General features: G+C 39.4%; 1 protein-coding gene across 1 annotated transcript in view; it reads right to left on the bottom strand.

Annotated features, from left to right (window-relative positions):
- Window positions 1-24,198, bottom strand: part of SPEF2 (sperm flagellar 2) — a 186,052-nt gene extending 161,854 nt beyond the window's left edge. The window contains exons 1-4 of the mRNA XM_039248276.1: window positions 24,127-24,198; window positions 11,811-11,913; window positions 4,408-4,660; window positions 1,168-1,338 (exon numbers count right to left, since the gene is read on the bottom strand). Of these exons, the coding sequence (XP_039104207.1) occupies window positions 1,168-1,338; window positions 4,408-4,660; window positions 11,811-11,913; window positions 24,127-24,184 (585 nt within the window). The 5' untranslated portion in view covers window positions 24,185-24,198. The remainder of the gene's footprint in view (window positions 1-1,167; window positions 1,339-4,407; window positions 4,661-11,810; window positions 11,914-24,126) is intronic.
- Between the last annotated feature and the right edge of the window lie 2,783 nt (window positions 24,199-26,981).

Genomic DNA, 26,981 nt, shown 5'->3' with positions numbered 1-26,981 from the left:
TTCTGAAATCTAAAGATCTTCTCTTCTTTAGAAAACCAGGAATATATAGGCTCTGCCCTTTGTCCTATTTGTTTCATACCATTGTTAAACATAAGTTATTTCAGAATATTTAATGGTTTCATATTTTCTTTTCTCCCAACCTTCTTTGGAGATTTTTTGCATTACACTTGACACATCAAATTCAGACAGGCTGGTTCCTTAAAAATTAGAGTTCCAGAACTTGATTTTGACATAAACATTACTTTAAGAGTGCCTTGTCTCCTTACCATGCAATGTGAAGGGGAAGCCCAACCCTCTACTCTCTGGCAAGTAATGGGATCATAAGATCTTCCAGAGTTTGTCTCTCATCGTTTCCTCCCTCCACACAGGGGGATGACTACATTCAGGATTTTTTAATTTCTTTCATTCTAAATACATGAATTAAGAAGTGACTTATGGTGCAATAAACAAAACTATAATTCTTTTGCCTGTAGTCTACACATTCCATATACCTAGTCATCTGAAATTCTCTTAAAAATCTTTAATGATTCCACACACCATCATGTGCTCATGTCCTTAGAGGCATAGGAGATCACCAAAGATTTTCAAAGGAATTTGAGAAACAGCAGGGAATTAGTCAAAGCGAGAAGGGCCAGAAAGAAGAGATGTTTTTAAAAAAAAAAAAAAAAGAAGAAGAGATATTTTAAGGGGGTTGGAAAGGGAAGCAAACAGAAAATTATCCTACACTGCCAGGATGAGACAAATGAGGTGGGACAGGAAGACTGAGGGATTGCAGAAGAGGGACCAGAGAGGGGGAATCCCATTCCACAGCCCTTAGTGGGGACAACAGCCATAAGCCCTCACTGGAGTGGTTAGGAGCAATCCCGCACTTCTAAGGCATTGGAAGCATTGTTTCAACCAGACAACTTAAAAAAGAGATCAAGTTGTCCTACCACTCCAGAGAACGGCAGTTCTTTTTCTTAGTCTCAGGGAGAGGTGACAGCAGGAGTGGGGATGGAGAAAAGGGGAAACTGAGGGAGAGAAAGGTGAGAGCAGGACAGAGCACAGGTCAAAGGTACATGCAACTTGAGCTGCATTAACGCTTATGCAATGTGTACTATCGGCTTAAATCACAAACAGTATACTACTACGCACTAATGAATTTCCGAAAAAGTTGTACTATAAAACCTTTTCAATATTAAAACATCTTTGTTCTTCCTTGAGTTTTTGAAATTTTTCAAGGTTCTCAAAATGCATGAGGACAAGATCTTCTTTCATGTGTTTAGATTTTTCTTGAAACCTGTGTGTAACCCGCATCAGATTGAAATCAGTTTGACGTGGTATCAGGTTTCTAAGTCTCTAAATGAAGAAAGCATTTCAAAAGATTTCATTATTAGAAAATAAAAGCGTACTGTCATTATAGGCACACATAAAATTCGTCTTCAAAATAAAATTTCTATGAAATACTATTGTTGATGGTTAAACTAAATTCAAGCCCCATACTAATCACTTATATCTTTAATTTACATAAAAACAATAAAAACGTGATTTGAATTCCTTCTTATAAAACAGTCTCACATATACTTTTGTATTCTTTGCCCTGAGTTTAATTTTTAAAAAACAGTATTCTTTATATGAATGAGTTCTTAGAAGTACATTTTCATAAGAATAATTTTATAAAAGCAATTCAACATATACGAGATAATACGAGAAGCCAGATTCCTTCCATTATTTAAGCTACTTCCTAGTAAAAAGTGAAGAAACATTAAAACTTCCAGTCCACTAGAAATGAGAGTGTAACAATATAAGAGAATGAACCTCAAAGATGATTATAAAGTGGGGTAGAAAGCAACATGGCTAATGTATTTAACTAAAACATTTATATCCAAAAGTAATCCTTAAAAGCTAAAGACTTACTAAATGCTTTTTTCAGATGGTACTGTTACTCAAACCATGTTTGGTCCTTCTCTTCTAAAACTGCCTCAGTAGACACTGACATTTACTCAGAAGATCGTTTAGGGACCGATCAGCTGACTTTAAGCCCTTACACAACTTTCTGCTCTTCTCGTCGTTAAATATGGCCTAGCCTCCATCTTCACAGAGGCAACAAAAATGTAAGGTCCTTGAACATCCTACTTTTCTACCTCAATATGTATCTAGATCTTCAGATCAATTATTATCCTCCCACCAACCCAGTAAATACCCACTGAGATGTAATGGGGCCTCCTGTTAGGCGTGTGTCTTCTAGGCGCCCACTGCCTAAGTTTGTTGCAACTCTACCACCTACTAGCTGCATTAAGTTGGGCAAGTTACTTAACCTCTCTGCATCTCACTTTTATCATCTGTAAAATGAGAATGATAAAACACCTATCTCATAGGGCCATTGTGAAGACCAAAGGAGATAACAGATACACAGTGCCTGGAATAGGGCTTTGCACCTCACTACGTACAACCAATAAATTTTAGTCAATATTATTATGTAATAGACACCTGAATTTTCCTCCATCTTGGATCAAAGAAAAATGCATGTTTAGCTCCTTCCTACAATATCTCCTCCTCCACCTGGCCCATCAGTTTCATCCTCCTTTCTTCCCCAGAGGACCTTGTTCCGCTTCGTTTTCCCACCAGTCATCTCCTGCTATTGATTCTTTTTCTCAACTGGCTAGTTGTTCCAGTCTCTGTGTCCATAAAGGAAACAAATACTCTCACATTTCTCTTGAGCTTCTCCCCTGCAGCTACTGTTCTTGTTTTCTCTTCACTTTTCCCTGCACATTTCTTGAATGAATAGTCTATGTTCCAGTCTTCTTCATCTCAATTGATGATTCAAATCACCACAATCCACACTACTCCACTGAAACATTTTTCTCTCCCTAAAATTTTATTTCCAGGGGGGTTGGGACTGTCCTTGGTCCTTGTGCAATTGCCTGACATAAAATAGGAACCCAACAAATATTTGTTCAACAAATGAATGATTCACTCTGGAAAGGTCACCATGGCCAACTTTTACCCAGTGGTTTACTGTTGGCCCCAACTATACAGCTCTTACAGCTCTTGTTGCTATTTTAAACTTTATAAAGAACTTGTATATTGTTTCCTTAAAACAACAACAACAACAAAAGCCTAACTCTGAGCAGGTGGAGACAATCAATTTTGTTTTAACAGTTGGGGAAACAGTTGGAAAAAATAGAGGCTGAGAGTGTCTCAGGGATAGGCTCAAAGTTAGCTTGCTCGTGAAGGAGGCAGGATGTAATACCAAGTTCTTCTAGCTGAAAGCATAATCTAATTTCCAGCGCTCCACGGCTGCTGAGCTCATTCTGCTACCAGGCTCATAAGTCTCATAAGAATCAGCAAATCTGAAAGTGGAGATGACTCTCACATCTATTATGTCATTGTTTCTTCATAAATTCAGTGCACACATTAAATTCTTTCAGTTTCTATTTAGTGCATTCCATCAGGCCAGCACCCCCCATTAACCTAGAGACCTGGAAAAGTTAATGTACTTCACTTACAGGAACTAGAGAGAACTGTCAACTAAAAAGTTGTATCAGTTAATCAAAACACAGTTAATGATTATTTGCAATGTTCAAGTCATTGCACCAGGCATATTCCTTGAATTTAAGGAAATAAAAATCTTGTGAGGGCTTATGACAGATAAACCATGAAAATCAGCCAATAATATCAACAGCGGGAGGTTAGCACCAGACAGTGAGAATTGCATGTGCCCGCGGAGTTCCACAGGAGGAATCCACGTGTACTGGGAAGGTTGCCACAGAGGTAGATGGAGAAAAGTTTGCAGGGGGAGGACAGATGAGAAGTGTAAGCCTGGGTGAAAGGGAGGGAGGAGCAGAGATATACAAGAGCTATACAAGGGCAGGTTGCTGATCAATGTAGAAAAGACAGACTTTATGCTGAGGACTGTGAAGAAATGCAGTCAGAGACACAGGTTGAGACCGTTTAGTGAAAGATCTTGAATGTCAGTCCAGGTTAGAAACAGGATATATGTAAAATGGGAGGTTTCTGAGCAAAGAACCCAGTGCAAGTGGAAATTAGGGAAGATTTAACTAGTAGTTGATTGATGTCTGGCAGAAAGCCAGAAGACTGGGAGACATGTTAGTCCGTGGCAGTAATTCATGCGGGGAATATGAGCAGACATGGCAGTAGCAAAAATGGAAACAGAGGAGCAAGGCATCAAGACACTGGGAGGTAGGAACCCACGGAATTTGATACACTACTGGTTACGTGAAGGAAAATGTCAAAAATGGATACATGAATTGAAAATATTAATAGAAAACAAAACCTGAGAACGGTCAATAACATACATAACAGACACAGATACCCAACGAGACTTTTTTTGTGATGCAACGTCACTGCCATGTCTCCTTACCAAGGTTTACGTGGTGGTATGCTTATGATTCTTTGTGTACTTACGTCTCGAAAAGCCTCACTCTTCATGCTTTGGTATCTGGCATTTGCTGGGGGCTGCATGGTTCGCATTTCCACTGCGGTCAGCCCACTTTTCTTCTTTTTCTGAAGAACAGTGTACAACTGATACAAAAGTTTTGTTGCCGCCCCTGGCTTTTCTGTGATGATGCTGTGGGCCACATTTTGATCAAACTGCACACCCAGAAGGTGAAGTGTTGGCTCCAAGCGAGAAAAATTATTAAGCTTGGCATTTGAAACTCTAGGCATTAAAATATTTTACATAGTTAGACACTGACATTGAATTAAACACAAACAACAATATTCAACACATGATCATGATCTGATATGGTGAATTATCCGATGTTCTTTATACTACATGGTTCCATGTGAAACCCCTCAGTCATGTAAATACACTGAGATTTTCTATTGTCCACAACTCCGCCCACTATTTCTCTTGAATGGTGAAACTAACTCGTTTTATATACTTTTCTGCTTAAATAGATGTTAGAATTTTTATAGGAAGTCGATACATAAAACAGATAACTAAGTGCCTTCTTCTAAATGGAAAAACAGCTATGGCTTTGAAAAATATTTTACTCAGAAGGCAAAACTGTAATATAAATTTCATTTCTTTAGGGATGCCTGGGTGGATCAGTCGGTTAACTGGTGAACTTTGGCTCAGGTCATGATCTCATGATTTGTGGGTTCAAGCCCCATGTTGGGCTCTGAGCTGAGCTCAGAGCCTGATGCCTGCTTTGGATTCCGTGTCTCCCTATCTCTCTGTCCCTCCCCCACTCATGCTTAGTCTCTGTCGCTCTCAAAAATAAGTAAACATTAAAAAAATTTAATTTCCATTGCTTTAAATGATATTATTACTCGAGTCTGAAAATAGCCCTAAATGTTGCACTGACAACTTTAACAACAATCCTCTCAAAAACAAAATCAAACCAAACAAACACACAAACAAACCAAAAAACAACAATCCTCCAAGGCACTGTGAGAAACATTTAAATACCATGAGCTATGCAATGTAATTAATTATTCAATCTTCACTTTAAAGTTTATATTACTACTTTAAGAATCAGTAAAGACTTTCTAATTTTAAGTTATTTTGGAATCACCTATGAGATTTTAATAAGTTTATTAAAGTCTTACAAAGATTAATACGGTGTATTCCCTGCCCTTGAGGGGCTCACGGTGGGACAAACACATGAGTGAACTAGAAATGATAAACTGAGGTAAGTGTTGGAATACGGATCTCAAATGATCTAGGGCTGTCAATGAGCCTATGAATCCAGTGACAAAAAGAAGACCCAAGACATGCTGGATGCATTTTCAATTCTTGTGCCTCTTTGTGTTCCAACTAGATGCAAATCAGTTTTAACCACTGGCCTATTTCCTCCTTAATCTAACTTCCCAACATTCAGTATTGGAAAAAACATACCGAATATACTTGATGGTTGGAAAAAACATAAGTCAAAGTCCCAACCTCCCCTCACCCCACCAAAAAAAAAAAAAAAAAAAAGAAAGAAAAGGAAAAGAAAAGACTCTGTAGGAAAGAGGGGGTTGGCACCTATTGGTTAGAATTTCTCATACAAGGTTTTTCACTCAATGACTTCATTTTGGACTATAAAGTTATTTGGGGAAGATACAACGATCTTCAATGACCTCAATTAAGTATTTAGAGATTGCTTCACACTTATACTTTATATACTGTTGCTAGTATACTATTTTTCAAGAGGTTGCTGGTTTTTTTGTTTTTTTGTTTTGTTTTGTTTTTGTTTTATCACAGATGCCACTGAAAATCTGCTGAATGCCACAGAACCTGTTACACAAGAAAGAAAACACATCCACGCACATATACAACACGTATGCACCATGTCTGGCTATTTATGAGCCTCCTAAAATCTAGCCTGAAAGTGCCCATTCACTGGCAAATTAAAAACCCATGCTCTATAAGGAGGTAGGGCTGAGGAAATCTAGGAATGATTTCTAAATATGAATAAGGAGTCAATATCACGGGAAGGCCAACGTCAATAAAAATATTGACACAGTAACTTGATTACCTTTTCCAGTTATGTGGTGTAACTTACTGTCCTATTTCCTCTGTTTACTATTATTCTTATAGCAGAAATATTTGGTAAAGTATATTTAGCATAGCAAACCACATCAACAAACTCTTAATAAAATAGTTTAAATTAAGAGAAACAGGTCTCAGAGGGGCTGAGAAAAAATACTGAATGCTACAGGAAATCTCAGAGTAAGAGTAAACATTTTTTCAGATCTTCTTATGTCCAGGTTGCAGTTTGCTCCCCCACAAATGACCTTACAGTTTGATATACAACCATCTACCTAAAATGAGAGGAAAGCAGACCATGTTTTGCAGGGTATAGTTGCAGAAGGACAGTCAGGTCAATGACTTGTGCTTACCTTCCCTGTACAGGCACATGACACCCCCTCTTGCTCTTCCAGCACAGTTTTTCTTTCAGGTCCCTCCGATCCTAAAAGCACTGTATGTCTTGCTCACTACACATATTTGGAAAGACCACCAGAGAGCCACTTGTTGGAGATTTGGCTGGGTCATAACCTTGGGCTACAGAGATTAGGGGCATCAAAGTTCAGGAGGGAAAATCCAAAAGCAAACACTACTCATTTCCAAATTGTATCAAAACTTAGCCCTGCACCCAGTAAAAGCGGAGAACACTTCCTCTCCTCTTACTTGTTTCGCATGGCCCCCAGAATGCGGTGTAAGCCTATTAGTATTAAGGATCAGCCACACATGAGGCTTTAAAATGGCTGTTATGAACTGGCCAAAGTACCAGGTATATCAGTACCTCTCTCTGGAAGTTTTTAATATATAAAAACAAAATTTTAAGAATGTAAACTTATACATATACATGTTGTATATGTGCATGGATGTGTTTTCTTTCTTGTGTAACAGGTTCTGTGGCATTCAGCAGAACCTCATATAGCATATGCTCAATCAGTTAGCATGAAAATCAACATGTTTTGGGCACCCTCCTACACTGTTGGTGGGAATGTAAACTGGTACAGCTTCTCTGGAAAACAGTGTGGAGGTTCCTCAGGAAACTAACAATAGAACTCCCCTATGACCCAGCAACAGCACTGCTAGGAATTTACCCAAGGGATACAGAAATGCTGATGCATAGGAGCACATGTACCCCAATGTTCATAGCAGCACTCTCCACAATAGCTAAAACATGGAAAGAGCCTAAGTGTCCATCAACAGATGAATGGATCAAGAAGATGTGGTTTATCTATACCATGGAATACTACATGGCAATGAGAAACAATGAAATCTGGCCATGTGTAGCAACATGGATGGACCTTGAGGGTGTTATGCTGAGCGAAATAAGTCAGGCAGAAAAGGACAAATATCATATGTTTGCATGTATAGGAGGATTAGGAGGAACTTGACCGAGGAACAAGGGGGAGAAGAAGGGAGGAAATGGTGGGGGAAAGGGAGAGAGGCAAACCATGAGAGACTCTTGAATGCTGACAAAAACTGAGGACTGATGGATGTGGGGGGGAGGAGAGATGGGCATGGAGGAGGGCACTTGTGGGGATGAGCACTGAGTGTTATGTGGAAACTAATTTGACAATAAACTATTTGTAAAAAAAAAAAGAAAAAGAAAGAAAGAAAATCAACATGTTTTGTATACAGAAAAACTATGAGGACATCTTTGCTCTGGAGACAGAGTATATGATGCAAATGATAACCTCTGAGGGAATAAGGAATGTATTCTGGGAAAAGTTTTCCCCTTCTCTAGTGAAGTGTTTGTTTGTTTTCAGCATTTGATGTCTCAGTTTTCTTATAGCAAATTCCCAGATGTTTTACGTATGTTGCACAGAGGGTTCACTGTGAGTGAGCAAAGGGAGAGGAAGAAGTTTGTCTTTTTTTGCTTTTCTTTGTTGACTGGACAAAAACATGCTACTAGTAATCTGAGCATGGAAGGGTTTTCCCTTTCATAAAAAGTGGAAGGAAGATAATCAAGAACAAAAATCTCATTTGAGGCAAATCCCATCCACAGAATTATCTTTCTAATGAGCAAGCAATGCCATCTATAGGATATAACATAAAAAAGAAATTAATAAGTCGATGGCAACTCGTGTGACATGTTTATACTTGATAATTTTATCATTACGTTCCTTGGTTTAGAAGATATGACTTTTCTGTCTCATACTTTAGATACCACAATTATTAGCTTAGCTGGTTAGTGTTTATTTTTTATTTATTCCTATTCTAGACTTGGAGGAAAAAATCAAATTTTCTTGAGATTTTTCTAAGACAAAAGACATTCTTAGGATTATTTATTTTAGGTATCTGATACTTGCAGTTCTTATTTGCCAAGAGATTATCTATCTTCTCTCTTCCTTGCCACCTGGTGAGGGAACACATCTTACTTACAAGGTAAGTAGAAGCTGTCCCCCCAGGAATATCCAAGCTCCTTAATGTTTTATTCTTTTAACTGATCTGCTCATTTTTCACCCTTTAAGGTAGACTAAATATATCCTAGAACAGAGAATTCTTTCAGAGTTAGATGAGTTCTTCTCAGAATTAAGAATTTCTAAGGCAAATAATTTCAGTTATTGACATCATTTATATTTTAGACTATAGAAACTAAAAACATTAAACAAAAACTCCAAAGCATGAGCCCTAGCACTAGACATCTGCCTAACAAATAGGCTTTGAGAAAGAAGGATCCTTTTCCCCATCAAATACACTGCTACAAAGGTCATATCCATGGATTTACTGATCCTTGCCTTCTTTAAAAGACTGTGTGCCCCTGGGGGATTGGGGGGGAAGGTGTCTTGTTCCAAGAATTCAAGATGAATGGAATTTGGTTGTCAGAACAAGTGGGTCCCTCTTCTCACATTAAGGAAATGATTTTCAGTGGGATAGAAAGTTCTTAGTAGCGGGTGAAAAGCGGAACTGTTACATATGATTTTACCCAGGGTGCACCCCTGTCCAAAGTTGGGGCAAGAGTATGAACCTATCCTGTGCTCATCTTGCCAATCCCTGTCCCTGATGCAAGGCTGTTTCAGCCAAAAAGGGGTTCCTCTCCTTTGCACAAAGACCTCTCTGTTCACCAAGACCTGTGTTTTTACAATTGTGTCCATCCAGATGAGGTCCCTTTTTCCATTTCACACAAAGAGCCTCTATGGCCCTGCTGACAAAAGCCAATTTAGTACCTGAAATACTACATACATCATCTGGCTGGTATGGTGCTTTAAGTTTTCTATGGCTAAACAGGCATACTTTCTGACATCATTTATTCAATAGAAAAACATGATTGCGTGTCAGCTATGGGCCAGGGACAATGCTTAGAGCACAAAGAATAAACATACAAACATACTCTTCAACTTTCAGGAACTGGAATTTAAAACAACAAGGAGATACCATGATACTCCTATTAGAATGGCCCAAATCCGAAACACTGACAACAATAAATGTTGGCGAGGACATGAAGCAGCAAGAACTCTCACTCACTACTAGGAGGAATGCAAAATGGTACTGCCACTCGGGAAGACAGTTCATTCCTATAAAACAAAACGTCTTGCTATTACATGATCTAACAACCATGCTCCTTATTATCCACCCAAAGGAGCTAAAGTGTTATGTCCACATAAAACCTGCATGGGGATGTTTATAGCAGCTTAAATTATGATTGCTAAAACTTGGAAGCAACCAAGACGTCCTTCAGTACATGAATGGATAAACAAACTGGTACCTACAGACATTGAAATATTATTCAGTGTTAAAAAGAAATGAGCTACCAAGCCATGAGAAGACATGGAGGAAATTTAAATGCATATTTCTAAGTAAATGAAGTATTTCTAAGTGAATGAAGCCAAAAGTCTACAATTGTATCCTTCCAACTATATGACTAGCTGGCAACACTATCAAGATAGTAAAAACAAAAATCAGTGGTTGCCAGGGTTGAGGTAAAAGAGGGAGGAATAGGTGGAACATAGAGGATTTAGGGCAGTGAAAATACTATGTATGATACTATAATGGTAGTTATAAGTCATTCTATATTTGTCCAAACCCATAGAAGGAACACCACCAAGAATGAACCCTAATATAAACTATTCACTTTGAGTGAACACTAATCATTACAGGTTTATCAACTGCAACAAGTACACCACTCTGGTTGGGGAGTGGATAATAGAGGAGGCAATGAATGTGTCAGGGCAGGGGCTTAATGGGAAATCTCTGTGCTTTCTTCTCAATTTTACTGTAAATCTGAAACTCTCTTAAAACATAAAATGTAAAAGAAAATAAGCAAGGATTGAATAACATTTCACCAGTGAAGCTGTACAAATGAGTAATGAGCACATGAAAAGATGCTCAACATCATTAGTCATTAGAGAAATGCAAATTAAAATCACATGAGACACTACTTGACACTGACTAGATAACTATAATCAAAAAGACAATAGCAAGTATTGATGAGGATGTGGAAAAACTGAAACCTTCATACATTACAAGTGTGAATGTAAATAATATCAGCACTTTGAAAAGCATTATGGGTGTTCCTCAAAATTGTAAACATAGACCACGTAACCCAACAATTTCACCCCTAGGTATCTGCCTAGGATACAAGAGGAATGAAAACATTTCCATGTAAAAACACAACGTTCACAGCAGCACTGTTCATACTAACCAATAACTCATATCCACCAGTTAATGAATTGATAAAAAAGACATGGTACATCCAACTGAAATTTAGCAAATAAATAGTAAGAAGCACTGATATACACTACAATATGGATAAACCCTGAAAACATGATCAGTCACAAAATATACATATTGTAAGATCCCACTGATATGAAATGCGTAAAATAGGGCAAGCTATAGAGACAGAAAATAGATTAGTGGGTACCAGGGGCCAGGTGATTCGTGGTGATGGTTGTGAATGTACTAAACATGTAAATATGCTTAAAACCCCTAATCGTATGCTTTAAACTGATGAATTATGGTCTGTGAATTATATCTCAATATAGCTGCTAAAAACAAAAACAATATTATAGGTGTTTTTTGCTAGGAATCTATATGTTGCTTCACTTGTCTTAAAAGAAAGAAGCAATTAACAAAAAAAGATGTAATATGGCCTCGAATTTCAGAAATATAGGAGATACTAAAATAGGTCCCATCCAGAGAGGGGGTTTTACTGCAACCATATAACTTCATCCCTTTGTGCTCCTGGGACAATGAAGCAGGAATATGGCAGGAACCAACAATTTTCATATCAATGGTATGTTTGGCTGATTCAGGCTTGGAAGGATCTTGTGGCTCTTGATCTTTTTAAAGTGAACTTTGGGAGATGAAGCCATCCAAATGCCAAAGGAATTGATCCTTTTTAGAAAGAATCAATCTCACTAACCTGCTTTCTGAAAATTCCGAAAAATCACCCTGAAGTTCGAACTTGTGCAGAATTTCTCCAATCAGATAGCCACTGGCAAATGCCTTTGCAAATGATTTGGGACCTGAATTTTAAAACATAGAAATAAAAAAGTAAATATAATGTTGCATATAGAGCATAATTATTTTCATTATGTATACGTAGAGTAAAACTCCATAACTTAAATTCAGAATGCTGTGAAAATACTTCTAGAAACATGTTTTAATAATCAAAGACTGAAGTTTAACAGTAGATGTCTTATAAAGATCCCTGAATAAATATAAATCAATACTTGATGACATATGAAATTTTGAAAGAAAACACAACTTTTGATCCACTTAAACAAAATACAACCAGTAAAATTTATCTAAAAAACCTTAGATCCAAAAACAAACCTTCAGGGGCACCTGGGTGGCTCAGTCAGTTAAACGTCTGACTCTTGATTTGGGCTCAGGTCATGACTCACAGTTCCGTGAGATCCAGCTCCCAGCTGGGCTCTGCACTGTGAGCACGGAGCCTGCTTGGGATACTCTCTCCCTGTCTCTCTGCTCCTCCCCCCTCATCTCTCTCTCTCTCTCTCTCTCTCTCAATAAATAAATAAACATTAAAAAAAAAAGAAACCTTCCATTTATTTTACAAAATTACACTCCAATACCCTAATTATTGATACAATTTATGGACGATTACAGCATATTCTGGCCAAGTGAGGTGCAATCTAACCTTAGCAAGCCTTAAGACTTAATTTTAACCTTTTTACAATGGAAATTTAAAAAAAAATCATCTAGGGGCGCCTGGGTGACTCAGTCAGTTGAGCATCCGACTTCGGCTCAGGTCACGATCTTGTGGTTTGTTGGTTCAAGCCCCACTTTGGGCTCTGTGCTGACAGCTCAGGGCCTGGAGCCTATTTCAAATTCTGTGTCTCCCTCTCTCTCTCTGCCTCTCCTCTGCTTGCACTCTGTGTATCTCTCTCTCTCTCTCTCTTTCTCTCTCTCTCTCAAAAATAAACATTAAAAAATTTTTAAAAATCATCTATCTGCACCTTCTCAAATAAAGCCTACCAAATATAATCAGGCTTTCGCTTGGTGGTTCCAGAGGTCACTCTGGTCCAGTTGTCGTTCCCTGCAATGACACAGAGAGCCCAGGAGAAAACAGACTCTGGAGCCAGAGACAGCTGTGCTGGCATCTTGACTCTGCCCCTGACTAGCTGTGCTACCTCTGGCAAGCTGTACGCTCCCCGAGTTCCCGTCTCCTCATCTCTAGAACAGAGATAACCATATCTCCATATCTACATCTCTCTTGAAGAGCTATTTTATTATTTTATTCCTTTTTGAGGAGCTATTTTAAAGATTAGAGATAATGTCTGAGGATTGCTTGGTCCCATGCATGCCACACAGTAAGCACATACTGTTGAGGGGAAAAAAAAAAAAAAGTGCTAATAAAATCTGCTTTTTAAAAAATGTCCTTAGTTCGGGGTCACTTGAATTTTTCTTATGAAGTAAAGGACATTGGATTACAGTGCAGAACTGATATGCAAAATAAGTTATGTTATCATAGGACAAGGCTATCATCTCTTAAATGATTTCAAAATCCTCCCCAAACCTTCAATGTGTTTCTGTCAGGGTCCTTCAGGCAACAGCAGCAAACACTATATATCACTGCACCGTGGCAAGTTCGTTTGTACCAAACTGTCCTCTTTTATCTATCTGACTCGTAGTGAGGTGGTTCATTGATATTGAAGAAATAGCATTTCTTCCCGATCCGTAGAAATACTTGGTGTGTGGTTGCAGTGGGGTGAAGTGAGTCCTTACTCAGCATACTACACATTCTCATAAGAATAAAACTGTAGGACATCTGACACCAGGCCACAATTTCACCCAAAGTTAATTTAAATCCTCTTTTTTTTTTAATGTTCTTTTATTTTTCAGAGAGAGAGAACACAGAGCACTAGCAGGGGAGGGGCAGAGAGAGAGGAAGGCACAGAATTTGAAGCAGGCTCCAGGCTCTGAGCTGTCAGCACAAAGCCCAACGTGGGGCTCGAACTCATGAACAATATCATGACCTGAGCCAAAGTCAGATGTTTAACCAACTGAGCCACCAGGGTGCCCCAAAATATTTTATATTCATAGCAATACCCCAATCCTTAGGTTAAATCAATATATAATAAATTAGTTTAAAATGATGTCAACTATGCCCATTGATTCTGTTTACCTAGGGCCAACTCCAGAACCATCCAGCATCAGAATCTATTGACTGTGTCTCCTGGAATCTTACAGCAGTAGTATCTGAAGCAATTGAAATCCAAACAGCTCCTTCCACCTCCAAAGGGTGGAAGTGTGTTGTTTTCTCCTCCTGAGTCATGGCTGCTTTCTCCTTTCCTCAGATACCTGATACTGTTGGCCACCAATGCTGTTACCTGGTCTTGGCTGCCACCATCATCCTTCCTGTGCCATCTGGGCTGCTCCGACTGTGCCTTGCACCTCTCTGTCTGCTGCTTTCTTTTCTCTGTTTTATTTTCCCCCCTCTCTCTTCTCTAGCCCATCCTTATTCTCCTCCTAGTTTTCTGAGGAGCTATTCATCTGATATCCAGCTATTGTCAGACTATGGATTTCTACTAACAGTCTAACGGCTATTTATTGCTTTCATTCTGAAGCTGTTGTTATGTCACCTTCAGGCAGTTCCAGTCCCCTCTCCCTCCTCCTGGCTTTTGCACTATGTCTGTGGTTTGTTTGACTGAATACCCGAAGTTCAGCCCATGAATAAGTGGGGACCCATGAATAAGTGGGGACCCATGAATAACTGGGGAACATCTGTATCCTGTTCTGTCACCCTCAGTGTAGCAGGCAAATGGCCTTTAGTAAACTGTTTCCTACAAAAGGGTCACAGAAAAAAAATCATAGTCCACTTCCTTTAAAATGCATGACATATTAAGAAGGCAATCCTGAGAGAAATAAAATAGAGGCATTTCTGGATATAAAGATCAAAGAACAGTAAACACGTATTATTTTACTGTCAAATAGTTCACTACATGTAAACACATACAAAAACATCCGTCTGAAGCTTTGTGTGCATAGGACACATCAGCTTCACTGTGTGCCAAATAAGCAGAAAAGCTAATGAGTGAAGAATGATAGCAAGTGGAAAAACATGTAGAAAAAATAAAAGAAGAAATAAAGATGAATACATGCAAGAGATTAGACAGGGAAGAAGATGACGAAGAGACAGTGTACTCACTAGGAATATACAGATTAAAGAGTATGAGAAGACAGATAAGAGTCCAGGGAGAGAGAAAGGGAGAGGGGTGTGGGGAAAGAAACAACAAGGAAAAAAAGCAAAAAAGCAAAGGAAAGCTTCTTTTTTCCCTTTGCTTCATTATATTTCTCTTCCCACCAAACGTTCCTGAATCCCACGATGAATTTCGTGACAGCCACCTCTACAAGTTAATTTACACTACCAACTGGAATTTCCTAGGGGAAAGAAGAGACAGTTTGGCTCTATAACAAGAACAATGAATAATATGAGAAATAAACTGTGGAGCCCAGTGATATTCTTCATCCTGATCTCTGACAAAATTTACATCCGGATCAGGTCATTCAGCAACAAAAGACGTAATTTATATCTGGCCTCAAGGTCATTCAGCAACAACACAACCCTGCCTCCAAATTTCCAAACTGCCCTCCTGATCCCTATCACTACACTTTTCTTTTGTTGCAGTCTTTGATGTGGGCCTTTGTGAAGGTCTAGATGAGGTAGGATTCAGCAGATGAAATGACCCATGTGCTTCCCACCAGAATGGCCCTGAGCCAGCTGGAGAAAGCACATAAAGGAGATAAGCCTTCTATATTCCAAAATGGTAATGAGGAGAGCACAGGCTCTGGAGAAACATTCTCCTGAGTTGACTCCTTGCTCATTTATAAGCCACTAGACTGTCGGAAATTAATGTCTCAGTTTCTTATCTTTAAAAGAGGGAGAGTGATGGTTTCTACCCCCTAAGAGTTGGTTTGAGAAGTAAATGAGATATTGCGTGTAAATGCTTGCCATAATTTCTGGCATATAGTGCTCAATGACATTTTTTATTGTTATTATCACTGCTTCCTAATTTAAGATAACAGGTCATATTAATTACAGGTTATATAATTCATGAGCTCAATGACTACAGCACAAACATCCTTATTTAAAAAGTAATTCAATACTTCAGAGAGCAAATACTTGACATTGTCCTTAAATTCAAATACAAGCCTCTCCTTAGGTCCAGATAAGGTATAACACTCCCACCAGAAGCACATGTAATCAAACACAGTTGATTCCTACAGCAGAACATTTCAATTGGAGAATTAAAAATTAAACATAGCATCACAATATTTCTGGTCAAGTTTTGCCACCCAATGAATAAAGAGATACTTGAATTTTAGAACTGTATACCTATGCATTCTATGCTCAGTCATCTTCACTCTTCCTTTACTAGAAGAGAGGAGCAAAGATCTAATCTGCATTATCAGCCACATTTTATTTTTTTATTTAAAAAAAATTTTTAATGTTTTATTTATTTCTGAGAGAGAGACAGAGAGAGAGAGAGAGAGAGGGAAAGAGAGAGAAAGTAGGAGAAGATCAGAGAGAGAGGGAGATACAGAATCTGAAACAGGCTCCAGGCTCTGAGCTAGCACAGAGCCCAACACAGGGCTGGAACCCACGAACCATGAGATCATGACCTGAGCTGAAGTCAGACGCTTAACCGACTGAGCCACTCAGGCATCCCCTCAGCCACATTTTAAAGGCCAGGCAAATCTGCTTTCATTTGAGAGAGAGAAAAGCAGCTGCTGATGGCTTGAAGGTGACCTGGCCCCATTAGGCCTTGATGTTCCTAGGAGTTGGTCTGGCACTCACAGCTAGGCCTTGGCATTCTCCTGCCAAACATAATCAATTTCACAGCCACCAACACCAGACAAGGCCACTCTGTGACCCTGATAGATCAAGACAAAAACAAAATTCCTTTGTGATCATGTGTGTATTCAGACCAAAACAGTATTGTCCAAATCACAAAAATGACCCCAAATCTCCCTATTCTGGCAAATATGAGTGTTTACTGCATTTTTACCAATCAAATCTGTCTTGCTTTATTCTCTCTGCTTCCTGATAAGATTTATTAAGATACCCAGTCATAGAGTTGCCTATGCTTCTTGACAGGGCCCAATTCAGAGCAAAGCACTGCTTCCTTGAACCCCTCTCAATAAATACCCAACACAAACCCAGAAGTTTTAACGACTTTCTAACATCCTCTTACTAACATCCCACAGTTCCCTATGGCATATGTTTTCTCTTGTCGGCTACAAGTCAATAAACCTGACTTTGTTCAACTATAGGTATGCATCCTGTGGTCTTTGGCTGGAGGATATTGGCAGATTATTTTCCTCCAATATAACAAAGGGATGACCAAGCCATTCCTTGGAAGTCTTTATCATAATTCTCAAGTTCTATCTGAAACAAATTGTCTATATCATCCTAATCTTCTTTGATGGTTAATATATTGGGTGGCATTCTTTTCTTGGAATTTTATATCTCAAACACTTTTTTAAAAAATTTTTATTTTTGAGAGAGAGAGAGACAACATGAGCAGGGGAGGGTCAGAGAGAGAGGGAAACACAGAATCCGAAGCTATATCTCAAACACTTTAACACTGATTTATACAATGGTCATAAGCTATCAGAATGGGTATCTCAACTTCTAGCCAATGGAAGCCAAAATTTAACCAAGGAAAGTGCTATTGAGCTGGCCAGGAAATATCAAAATCTGTTGTATTACAAGAGACATAGTATATTTCCTAAGTACCGTAAGGGATGAAGTATAAGAAAATGTGCGGTTTAATGACACCAGTTTAAAAGTGGAATGAAACTGCTGAAAGTAAAAAATGATAGAGAAATTAGGGAAAGAGACCAAATTTCCGTTGACCGATGAATAGATAAAGAAGATGTGGTACACACACACACACACACACACACACACAAATGTGCACGCACAATGGAATACTAATTAGAGATCAAAAAGAATGAAATCTTGCATTTGCAACAAAGTGGATGGAACTAGAGTGTATTATGCTAAGTGAGATAAGTCAGAGAAAGACAAATACCATATGATTTCACTCATATGTGGAATTTAAGAAACACAACGGATGAACATAGGAGAAGGGAATGAAAAATAAGATTAAAACAGAGAGGGAGGCAAACCATAAGAGAATCTTAAATATAGAGAACAAACTGAAGGTTGCTGGAGGAGAGGTAGGTGGGGGGATGGGCTAAATAGGGGATGAACATTAAGAAGGGCACTTGTTGGGATGAGCACTGGGTGTTATATGGAAGTGATGAATCATTGGGTTCTACTCCTGAAACAAATACTACACTGTAGGTTAACTAACTTGAATTAATTAATTAATTAATTAACTAATTAAGCAGAGCCTTTGAAATCACAAAAATGAGGATCAAAGTACCCAGGGCTACCTTCTCAAGATGAACAAAGGCATAAGGTTTAGCCTAAAACAATGCTTTACTTTTGCCTCACTCATACACTCTCATGTAATAAACAATTAGTTTCTAAATGCCTATTATGTGACAGGCACTATCATAGGTGTTATCCTAAAGTAAAGGACATAAAGCAGTTGAAATAACATTTATTGAATATCTGGATCTAACGTAGATGTTAGGCACTGTGGTAGGTGTTCTCCATTTCCAATCGCATTTCATATCCTTCCAAGTATAGAGAATTTTTTTTTACCATCTTTTCAATTGAAGTATAATTACACGTTACCTAGTATGACTCTATACCCCATGCTGTGATCACCCTAAGTGTAGCTACCATCCGTCACCATACAACATGATTAAATACCATTGACTGCATTGCCTATGCTGTACCTTTCATCCCCATGACTCATTCATTCCATCACTGGAACTAACATACTTATTATTCTTACTTCTCAGGGCATAAAATTGGGACCTAGAGATTATTTATGCTTCAGATGCTACAAAGCTGATAGAGAACCTTAACTCCCCAACTCCAATTTTCTGTTTATTACACCTCTTCTGCTACTGATAAAAATGTTTTAAGATCATTGAAACAATTAGGGGCACCTGGGTGACTCAGTTCGTTAAGTGTCTGACTCTTGATTTTGGCTCAGGTCATGACTCATGGTTGGTGAGCTCTAGCCCTGCATCGGGCTCTGCACAGGCAGCATGGAGCCTGCATGGGATTCTCTCTCTCTCTTTCTCTCTCTCTCTCTCTGTCTCTCTCTCTCTCCCTCTTCCTCTCCCTGTCTCTCTCCCTCTTCTTCTCCCTCTCTCTCTGCCCCTTCCCTGGCTTGCTCATGCACATGAGCATGCACTCTCTCTCTCTCTCTCTCTCAAAATAAACAAACATTAACTTTTTTGAAATTATTGAAACAATTAAAATATGCATAATAAGGTATCTACAATTTTCAGCATAACCACATCTAGAATCCAAAAGAATACAGACTACTTGTATATACCTATGTTTACAAAAGATCTGATCTATAACATAGAATTCAAAGACTTCTTTTTAAAAAATTTTTTTTAAGGTTTTATTTATTTCTGAGAGAGAAAGAGAGACAGTGTGAGCAGGGGAGAGTCAGAGGGAGAGGGAGATACAGAATCTGAAATAGGCTCCAGGCTCTGAGCTAGCTGTCAGCACACAGCCCGACCCCATGAACCATGAGATCATGACCTGAGCTGAAGTCAGAAGCTTAACCGACTGAGCCATCCAGGTACTCCAGAATTCAAAGGCTTCTACTTATTTATGGAGAATGTTCAGTTATGACATTACAAAGCTAGTTTCCTCATATGGTGAATTCATAATAGTTTTGTTAAACAAAAGCAATGCTTATTCTTGAATATAATTGAGAGTTCCTAAAGAATTTTAGAGCAAGTCTTTTAGTAATATTACATTACTTATTTTTCATTATAGAAACAACTGTTTGAAAACAATTGCTTGAATTTCAGATGTAAGTTTGTGTTAGCAACTTTTTGTATTCCAAGACATTTTATTAACATATACATCTAAGTGTTATTCTCCAGAAATAGTCCAGTTAAATTAAATTCACTGGAGGCACTTAGCTTTGGCAACGAAGCTTTGAATCTTCATATGTTGAGACTAATCAAATCTCTGATGATTCCCAGAAACCTCATTAATTTGAGGGAGACTAGTCTCAACTAAGGGTCATTGGAATTTATTTTCTTTACTGCTGATACTCAGGGTAGTCCAGGCAATACAAAATTCAATATAATATGCTTTATCCAAATTGACTTCTACCTTTCAGAATAATGCAGAAATCAATAGCCTTTAGCTGCATTGCCAATGACCGAATCATTCTTTAGCCTCATCAGGGCAGCAACTGCAGTCACTTGGGATTCTCATTGTTTCTTTGTCCTAGCAAGCAACGTATGGACTGGCCCACTTTTTTTTTAATTTTATTTTTTTTGATATTTATTTATTTTGAGAGAGAGAAAGAGCACAAGCACACAAGCTCACAACAGGGGACAGGCAGAAAGAGAGGGAGAGAGAGAATCCCAAGGAGGCTCCAAGCTACCAGTCCAGAGCCCAATGCAGGGCTCAATCTCAGGAACCGTGATATCATTACCTAGACCAAAATCAAGAGTCAGCCAGCCACTTAACCACATGAGCCACCCAGGTGCCCCTGAACTGAACAACTTCTAAACAAACACTAATAAATCCACCTTTGCCATTTACCCATTTAAGTTATAACATGAATTTGTGTACTTCTTATAATTTCAAACTGAATAGTAATCCTTATAAAAGGAGCTCAAATGAATACTCTTGGGAGAGTTGAGTTTTTAAAAAATATATTCCCTAACTATAAATTGTAAAATACAATAAAGTGTCTAAAAGCACAAGTCAAGGGTCTGGTTCTGGGAGCCACTAGCTATGTGACCTTGAACAAATTACCAAGTTTCTTAGCTTCTTTTACTCATCTTTACAGCTGTGACAATGTCTCTCTGGGCCTTTTTATTTTTTAATTTAAAAGAACAAAACAAAATAAAACAAAAAAACCCTATCTAAAGGACTTAGCACAGCATCTGGTATAAGTGTCTAATAATATTCTTATTTATTATTTTTTATTATTTTTTCATTTATAAAACTCATTTAAGAAAATAATTCTCATTTAGCCCCCCATACTACTTTATTATAAGATCCTTACTAATTTCAAGTAAAAGATGTTAAACGTCTTTTTCTCCTATTATGTCATGTGAAGTTTGATCTTCTTTTTTGATTTTCTATTTGTAATGTTATGTTGAATGCTCCTTTCAAATTATGAAGGTAATAAAAGCAAAAGCCAAGTAATGCAGATGTATAGAGAAAAGCCAACAATCTTCTCCTTTCCCAAGGTAACAAATATCAATATACTACTTTATATCCTTCCACACTTTTCTCTATGCTTATACAAACAAACAATATGATGATTCAGGCATATGTCAACAGTCTAGTATATGGCTCTCCACACATTCCTCTATGCTCATATAAACAGCTACATATATGCATACATACATATGTGTGTGTGTATGTATTTCCTAGTTGGTATAAAAATGCAATTATACTCCTCACAATAAGCTATCACATTTACTCTTTGCTTGACAAAAATACATAAATATCCTTCAGATCAAAAGTTATAGCATTAACTCATTCTTTCTAATAATCACATAACAATCCATAGCATGAATATAGAATCATTTAGCCAAGTATTCTACTCTTGAAGGATATTCAGATTGTTTCCCATTTCTTCATTTTTGTCCCTACAATCCATGTAGCAATAAACATCCTTGTTCAAATGTCCTGACATACTGGTAATTTAATTTTTGTATGACAGTTTCTGAAGAGTGAGATTTAGCATTTATCATGTCCCAAGTATTATTCTAATACATCTACTATTTATTATTACATTTACATTTACCATCCCATTTAATCTTGACACAACTTGATGAGATATTATTATTACTCCTATTTTGAGTATCATGACATTCAGGTAAATAAATTGTCCAAGGTCACCTGCTAGTGGTGGATAAGTGATTTTGACCCTGATTTTTACCCAGCAGTCTGGCTTCCAAGTCCTTGCTCTTAACACAACCCTTATCTAGAAAATTGCCTTACTACTTCCTCCAGAGGTTGTAGCCACTTAGCATCCTTCTATGGTAGTTCCCATAAACCATTCCAAGCCTTCCACTATACACCATAAAATGGCTTCTCTAATAACCAGAATCAACAACAGGCAGTATGCTTTCGCAGGTGCACAGATTTCTATCTTGTTTGTTTCCAAATACATCTGAGTGTGTTTCCTAGACTCTGAAAAACCTTCTACAATATGGAATTTGGTTGAATCAGTCTCTTTAGACTTCAGTTAGCAGGTAGATTTTTTTTAAACATTTATTCATTTTGCAGTGACAGGGAGACAAAGTGTGAGTGGGGGAGGGGCAGAGAGAGAGGGAGACACAAGATGCGAAGCAGGTCCCAGGCTCTGAGCTGTCAGCACAGAGCCCGACGCAGGACTCGAGCGCACGAACCAGGAGCCAGATGCTTACCCAACTGAGCCACCCAGGCGCCCCTGCAGTTAGAAGTTAGGATAAAGAAATAAATATGTATTCCTAATGAATGGGATGTGGAATACTGCAGATGTCTCGCTAACAACTTCAGGGAAGCAGATATCAGGAATTTTCCATTCATAGTTTATGTTGCTAAAATGCTCACTTAAAATGCCTCCCATCTTTTCATCTTCACAGAAAGAAGTAATTTTTCTTCTTCCTCTCAAAACCCAAATTCCAAAACAGATTACCATTACAACTAATACAATTATGATGGCATACTACTATTACTGTGTTTCTTACTAATTCTACTTACTTTTCTCAAAAGTGTTTCAATATGTAACAAAGTCCTGGGCATTTGGGCAAAGGGTGTGCGTTTTACAAATCAAGTAAATGAACCAAATTAAACTCAGCAATCTGCAGCTTCTTTTCTGTGGAAGAGTGTAACTTAAGGGAATTATGATGCAATTTGACTCCTGTGTTAAGAAAGGAATAAGAAAACTGCTAACCATTGTCCTGAGATCAGCATCACATTTTAGGTGCGAAACAGGGACAAAATGGGATGGATGGTCCTGGAATCCTGGGAAAGAACTGATGGCAGTGTCCACAGAGTGTGTGGGTCTTGGTTTGGCAAAGAAGGTTACTCTAGGGTTTATGCCTCAAGAAATGCAACCGGAAGTGCACCAACGTTAAAGAGCCTAATGCTGATAATAAATATTTTGTGGCTGCAGAAACACTCCTGGTCTAGCAAATTCCATGGCTGACCTGAGGTCAGGTTGGCACTATTGCCCCTCTGGTAGCAACATGGCATTATGCGAGGGCATCTCTTTGAAAACAGATGGAAATGATTTGGGCTGAAAACCTCTTGCCTTGAGCAAAAACAGAACCGGCTGGAAAACGAAGTGCTGAAGAAACAACAGAAAGAAGCGGAGATGGAATATAGTGGCTATGTTGGAATTACTCAGCTGTCCTAGAAATTGCCAGCATGTGCAATTGCCTCTGTGGTTGTGGGAGTTAGAAACTTTGGACGGCAACTTCATGGCTGGGATAAAATCAGATTAGTGGATAAAGTCAGCTTTAGTCACGAGTGAAGAGTGGTCAGAAATAGCTAATGTGTCTAACTGTTGAGCTAAAACCGCTACAACTGGTAAATGTTAACATATTCTGCATTAACTCTTTTCACACAGCCCCCTCTCCTGCTAGGTAGCTGGGTACGGAAAGTACGATCGGATCCATTTTACACTGTGCAGGAAACACACTCAGAAAAGGTATTGGAACTTGTCCAGGGGCACACATGTAGTAGAGCCCTAGCTGGCTTTAAGGCTTCATTATTTCATTGGCTTGCCAGCACATTCTTCTAAGGGAGTAATGTCAGGGCCAGACTATAGAGTCCAGCAAATTTCTTCTCTTCGTAGGAACAAAGGAGAACTCCAAAAGCCTTCTGATTGCTCACAACGGCACAGTAGGTTAGAAACTGCGGGGTTGGGCCCACCATGACGGTGGGTAACTCGGGAGCTGCAGAATGATGGGAGAAGCTCAGACGGGCTGGACTGCGGCCACGGGCCCGGCCCAGGGCGCTGCTGGGCCCCGCAGGCGCCTAGACTGCGCAGCTCGCGCCGTCCCCGCCACCTTCCATCAGCACCCCGAGCTCGGGGCTCTGAGCCCCGCCAGCCCCTAGCCCGCTCTCCCCGGGATGTGGCACTCACTCACGGTCTGGGACACCTTCAACTCGTGGTTGAGCCACTGGCACAGGATCTCCGACATGGCTCGGCCTGCGCCTGCTGCAACAAGCAAGGGTAGGGACGCGCGGGAAACCCAGCCGCGGGCCCCGCGTCCTCTCGTTGCCAAAGGCAACCGGTTGCTAAGGAAGCGTATCCAGGCCCGAGCCAGGGCAAAGGCTGGGGCAAGAGGGGCGCCAGAGTCCAGCCGCGGAGCACGGAAAACCGTGGCCTGCCCCCTGCCGGTGGGTAGCCCCGGGACGCGCGCAGGCGCGGGGGGCTCCGCGGTGGGGGCGGCGGAGGCGGCGGGGATGCAGGAAGAGGGTCTGAGCCGTGGGAGAGGAATGCGTGCGCGGAGAGAGCGAGGCAGGGAGGCCACGGCCTGAGCGAGGGCTTCTTGGATCAGCCGCAAGAGAGTCTTGATTGAAAGGGAATTACTTTTCTTCCTGATGGCCTGTTAAACCTATAGAAGCTCTTACTCTAATGGCAGCCGTTTTGTCATTGATTTAATAATCGCCAGATTTAATGGCTATATCGTGTGGTTACCCTGGCGGGAAGAGAACGTGTCTTATGCAGAGTTTGGTCCCAGGGCTGGTTCAGGCCTAATACCCAGCAATCATTCGATCATTTGTGTTGTTAGCGGCGGCGGAACTAACAACTAGGGTAATTCATATCTTTACCTTGTCTTGAGAGGTGAATATGAGCTTGTTTTCCGGTCAGTTTTTCCTTACAGGTAATTATTTTAAAATTGTATTTTGACAACAAAGAATCTTCCCCTGAGCAAACCTGAGTCAGGTTCCTCTTGAATCCTCTTCCCCCAGAGGCACAGAACTTGAGCTCCTTCCTTAGTCCTCTCTTATCCAATTTTAGCAAGAATCCTGCTGGGTCTGTTTAAGGAACATCCCTCACCCTTATATCTGATCAAATTCCAGATCCCTCATCTTTGATATCTGCTCCCCCTCGGCCTGCCTTCAAGAATCCTTCAAGTCAGTTTAGCCAGAAACCCCTACCTCTGATGTTTCCTCTTAAAAAAATTTCTATCTACACGGGGTGCCTGGGTGGCTTAGTCGGTTAAGCGTCCGCCTTTCGCTTAGGTCATGATCTCGCGGTTCGTGGGTTCGGGCCCCGCGTCGGGCTCTGTGCTGACTGCCAGCTCAGAGCCTGGAGCCTGTTTCAGTCTGTGACTCCCTCTCTCTCTGACCCTCCCATGCTCACGCTGTCTCTCTCTCTCTCCCAGAAAAAAATTTAAAAAATATTAAAAAGTGGCGGGGGGGGTGGGGCTTCAGGGAGAGAGAGAGGGGGGGGGCGGGAGAGAGATTCCCAAGCCGACTCTGCACTGTCAGCACAAAGCCCTAAGTGGAGCTCTATCTCAGGAACCATGAGATCATGATCTGAGCCGGTATCAGGAGTCAGCTGCTCAACCAACTGAGCCACCCAGGTGCCCCAGTGATTTCTAAAAGTTTAGATGAAATTATAGAAATATATACTTACATTTGTGTTATGTTTACTTAATCTCATATGTAATAAGATAATATATATAATAGTGTATATATGTCACAAAAACAAAGAATTGCCCCCTCAAAGGGGCATCAAATTATGATTATTTTAAACTGTATGCACAATAACAATGACATCCTACTAGAACAAATACCTCTTAAGATTAATCTGAAATTGATCTGTGTGACCTGATTGGTTAAAAGTTTAGTACCATTTCACTTTACTAACTTTTAAATTATTTTTAATGTTTGTGTATTTTTGAGAGAGAGAGAGACAGAGACAGAGCATGAGCAGGAAGGGGAGGGGCTCAGAGAGAGGGAGACACAGAATCTGAAGCCGACTCTGGGCTCTGAGCTGTCACCACAGAGCCCGACTCAGGGCTCAACTCATGGAGTGTGAGCCAAAAGTGGACACTTAACCAACGGAGCCACCCAGGTACCCCATCACTTCACTTCACTTTTAAATCTCCCATCTCATGAGTTTCCACACACCCACCACAGCAGATATGACTGCAATGGAAGTTCTGAGGGAGATTTACTGCCAACAGAATTGGGGCCTGATACGTTTGATATTATCCTAGAGTTATCCAAATTCAGAAGGTCATTGTATTCTAAAAGTCTGTGGGACCTAGGGGCTAGAAACCGATGTCTCCTGGATTGCTGAGAAAATTGCTTTTGAGGAAAGATGTAGAAGATGGTAACTGCACCAGAAGAGAATGCCTGAGCTCATACAAAATACCTCTGTGCCTGTCTATAGAAACTGTTCAGTAGTTGTTCGTTTCAAAGGTATGATGTGTAGTATTTGTCTTTGGAACCCAGATCTAAACATCATAAAGTGCCAATGTGATATTTAGGAAAACAAGTGTATATTGTATATACAAGAGTTGGGTAAATGAAGAGACACTCTACAAAATAATAGGCAAAGTTCTTCATTTCACAAAAAGAACATGATATTTTTCTCAGTTCCTAAAGTATCCAACTTGAAAATGATCTGACCTTAAAATATTAATGAAAATTTGAGTTATTACTTAAATATTCACATTTTACTATTCATTTTTTGTGGAAATTGCTACTTTAGTTATTGGTCCAAGTTTAACATTTAATCTGTTGCCTTCCTATTGAAATCCAAGCTCTGGGTAAAGTGTCTAGTACCTCCCATGTCGACATTTTGGGTTAATATGATGAATAACTTATTTGTTCCCCCATGTGGAATCAGTTGAATGAGGAAATGATTAAAGACATGGACAGTTTCTCATCCGTTCCTGAGATGGCTTCCTTATTGTTTTTTAATTAAATTTTTTCAAGTATTTGGCTCCTGCTTCCCACTGTAATTTTATTTTATTTTAT

Source organism: Hyaena hyaena, unplaced genomic scaffold, assembly GCF_003009895.1.
Source record: "Hyaena hyaena isolate Hyena2069 unplaced genomic scaffold, ASM300989v1 scaffold_310, whole genome shotgun sequence".
NCBI lineage: Eukaryota > Metazoa > Chordata > Mammalia > Carnivora > Hyaenidae > Hyaena > Hyaena hyaena.
This window is presented reverse-complemented; position numbering and strand designations above follow the sequence as displayed.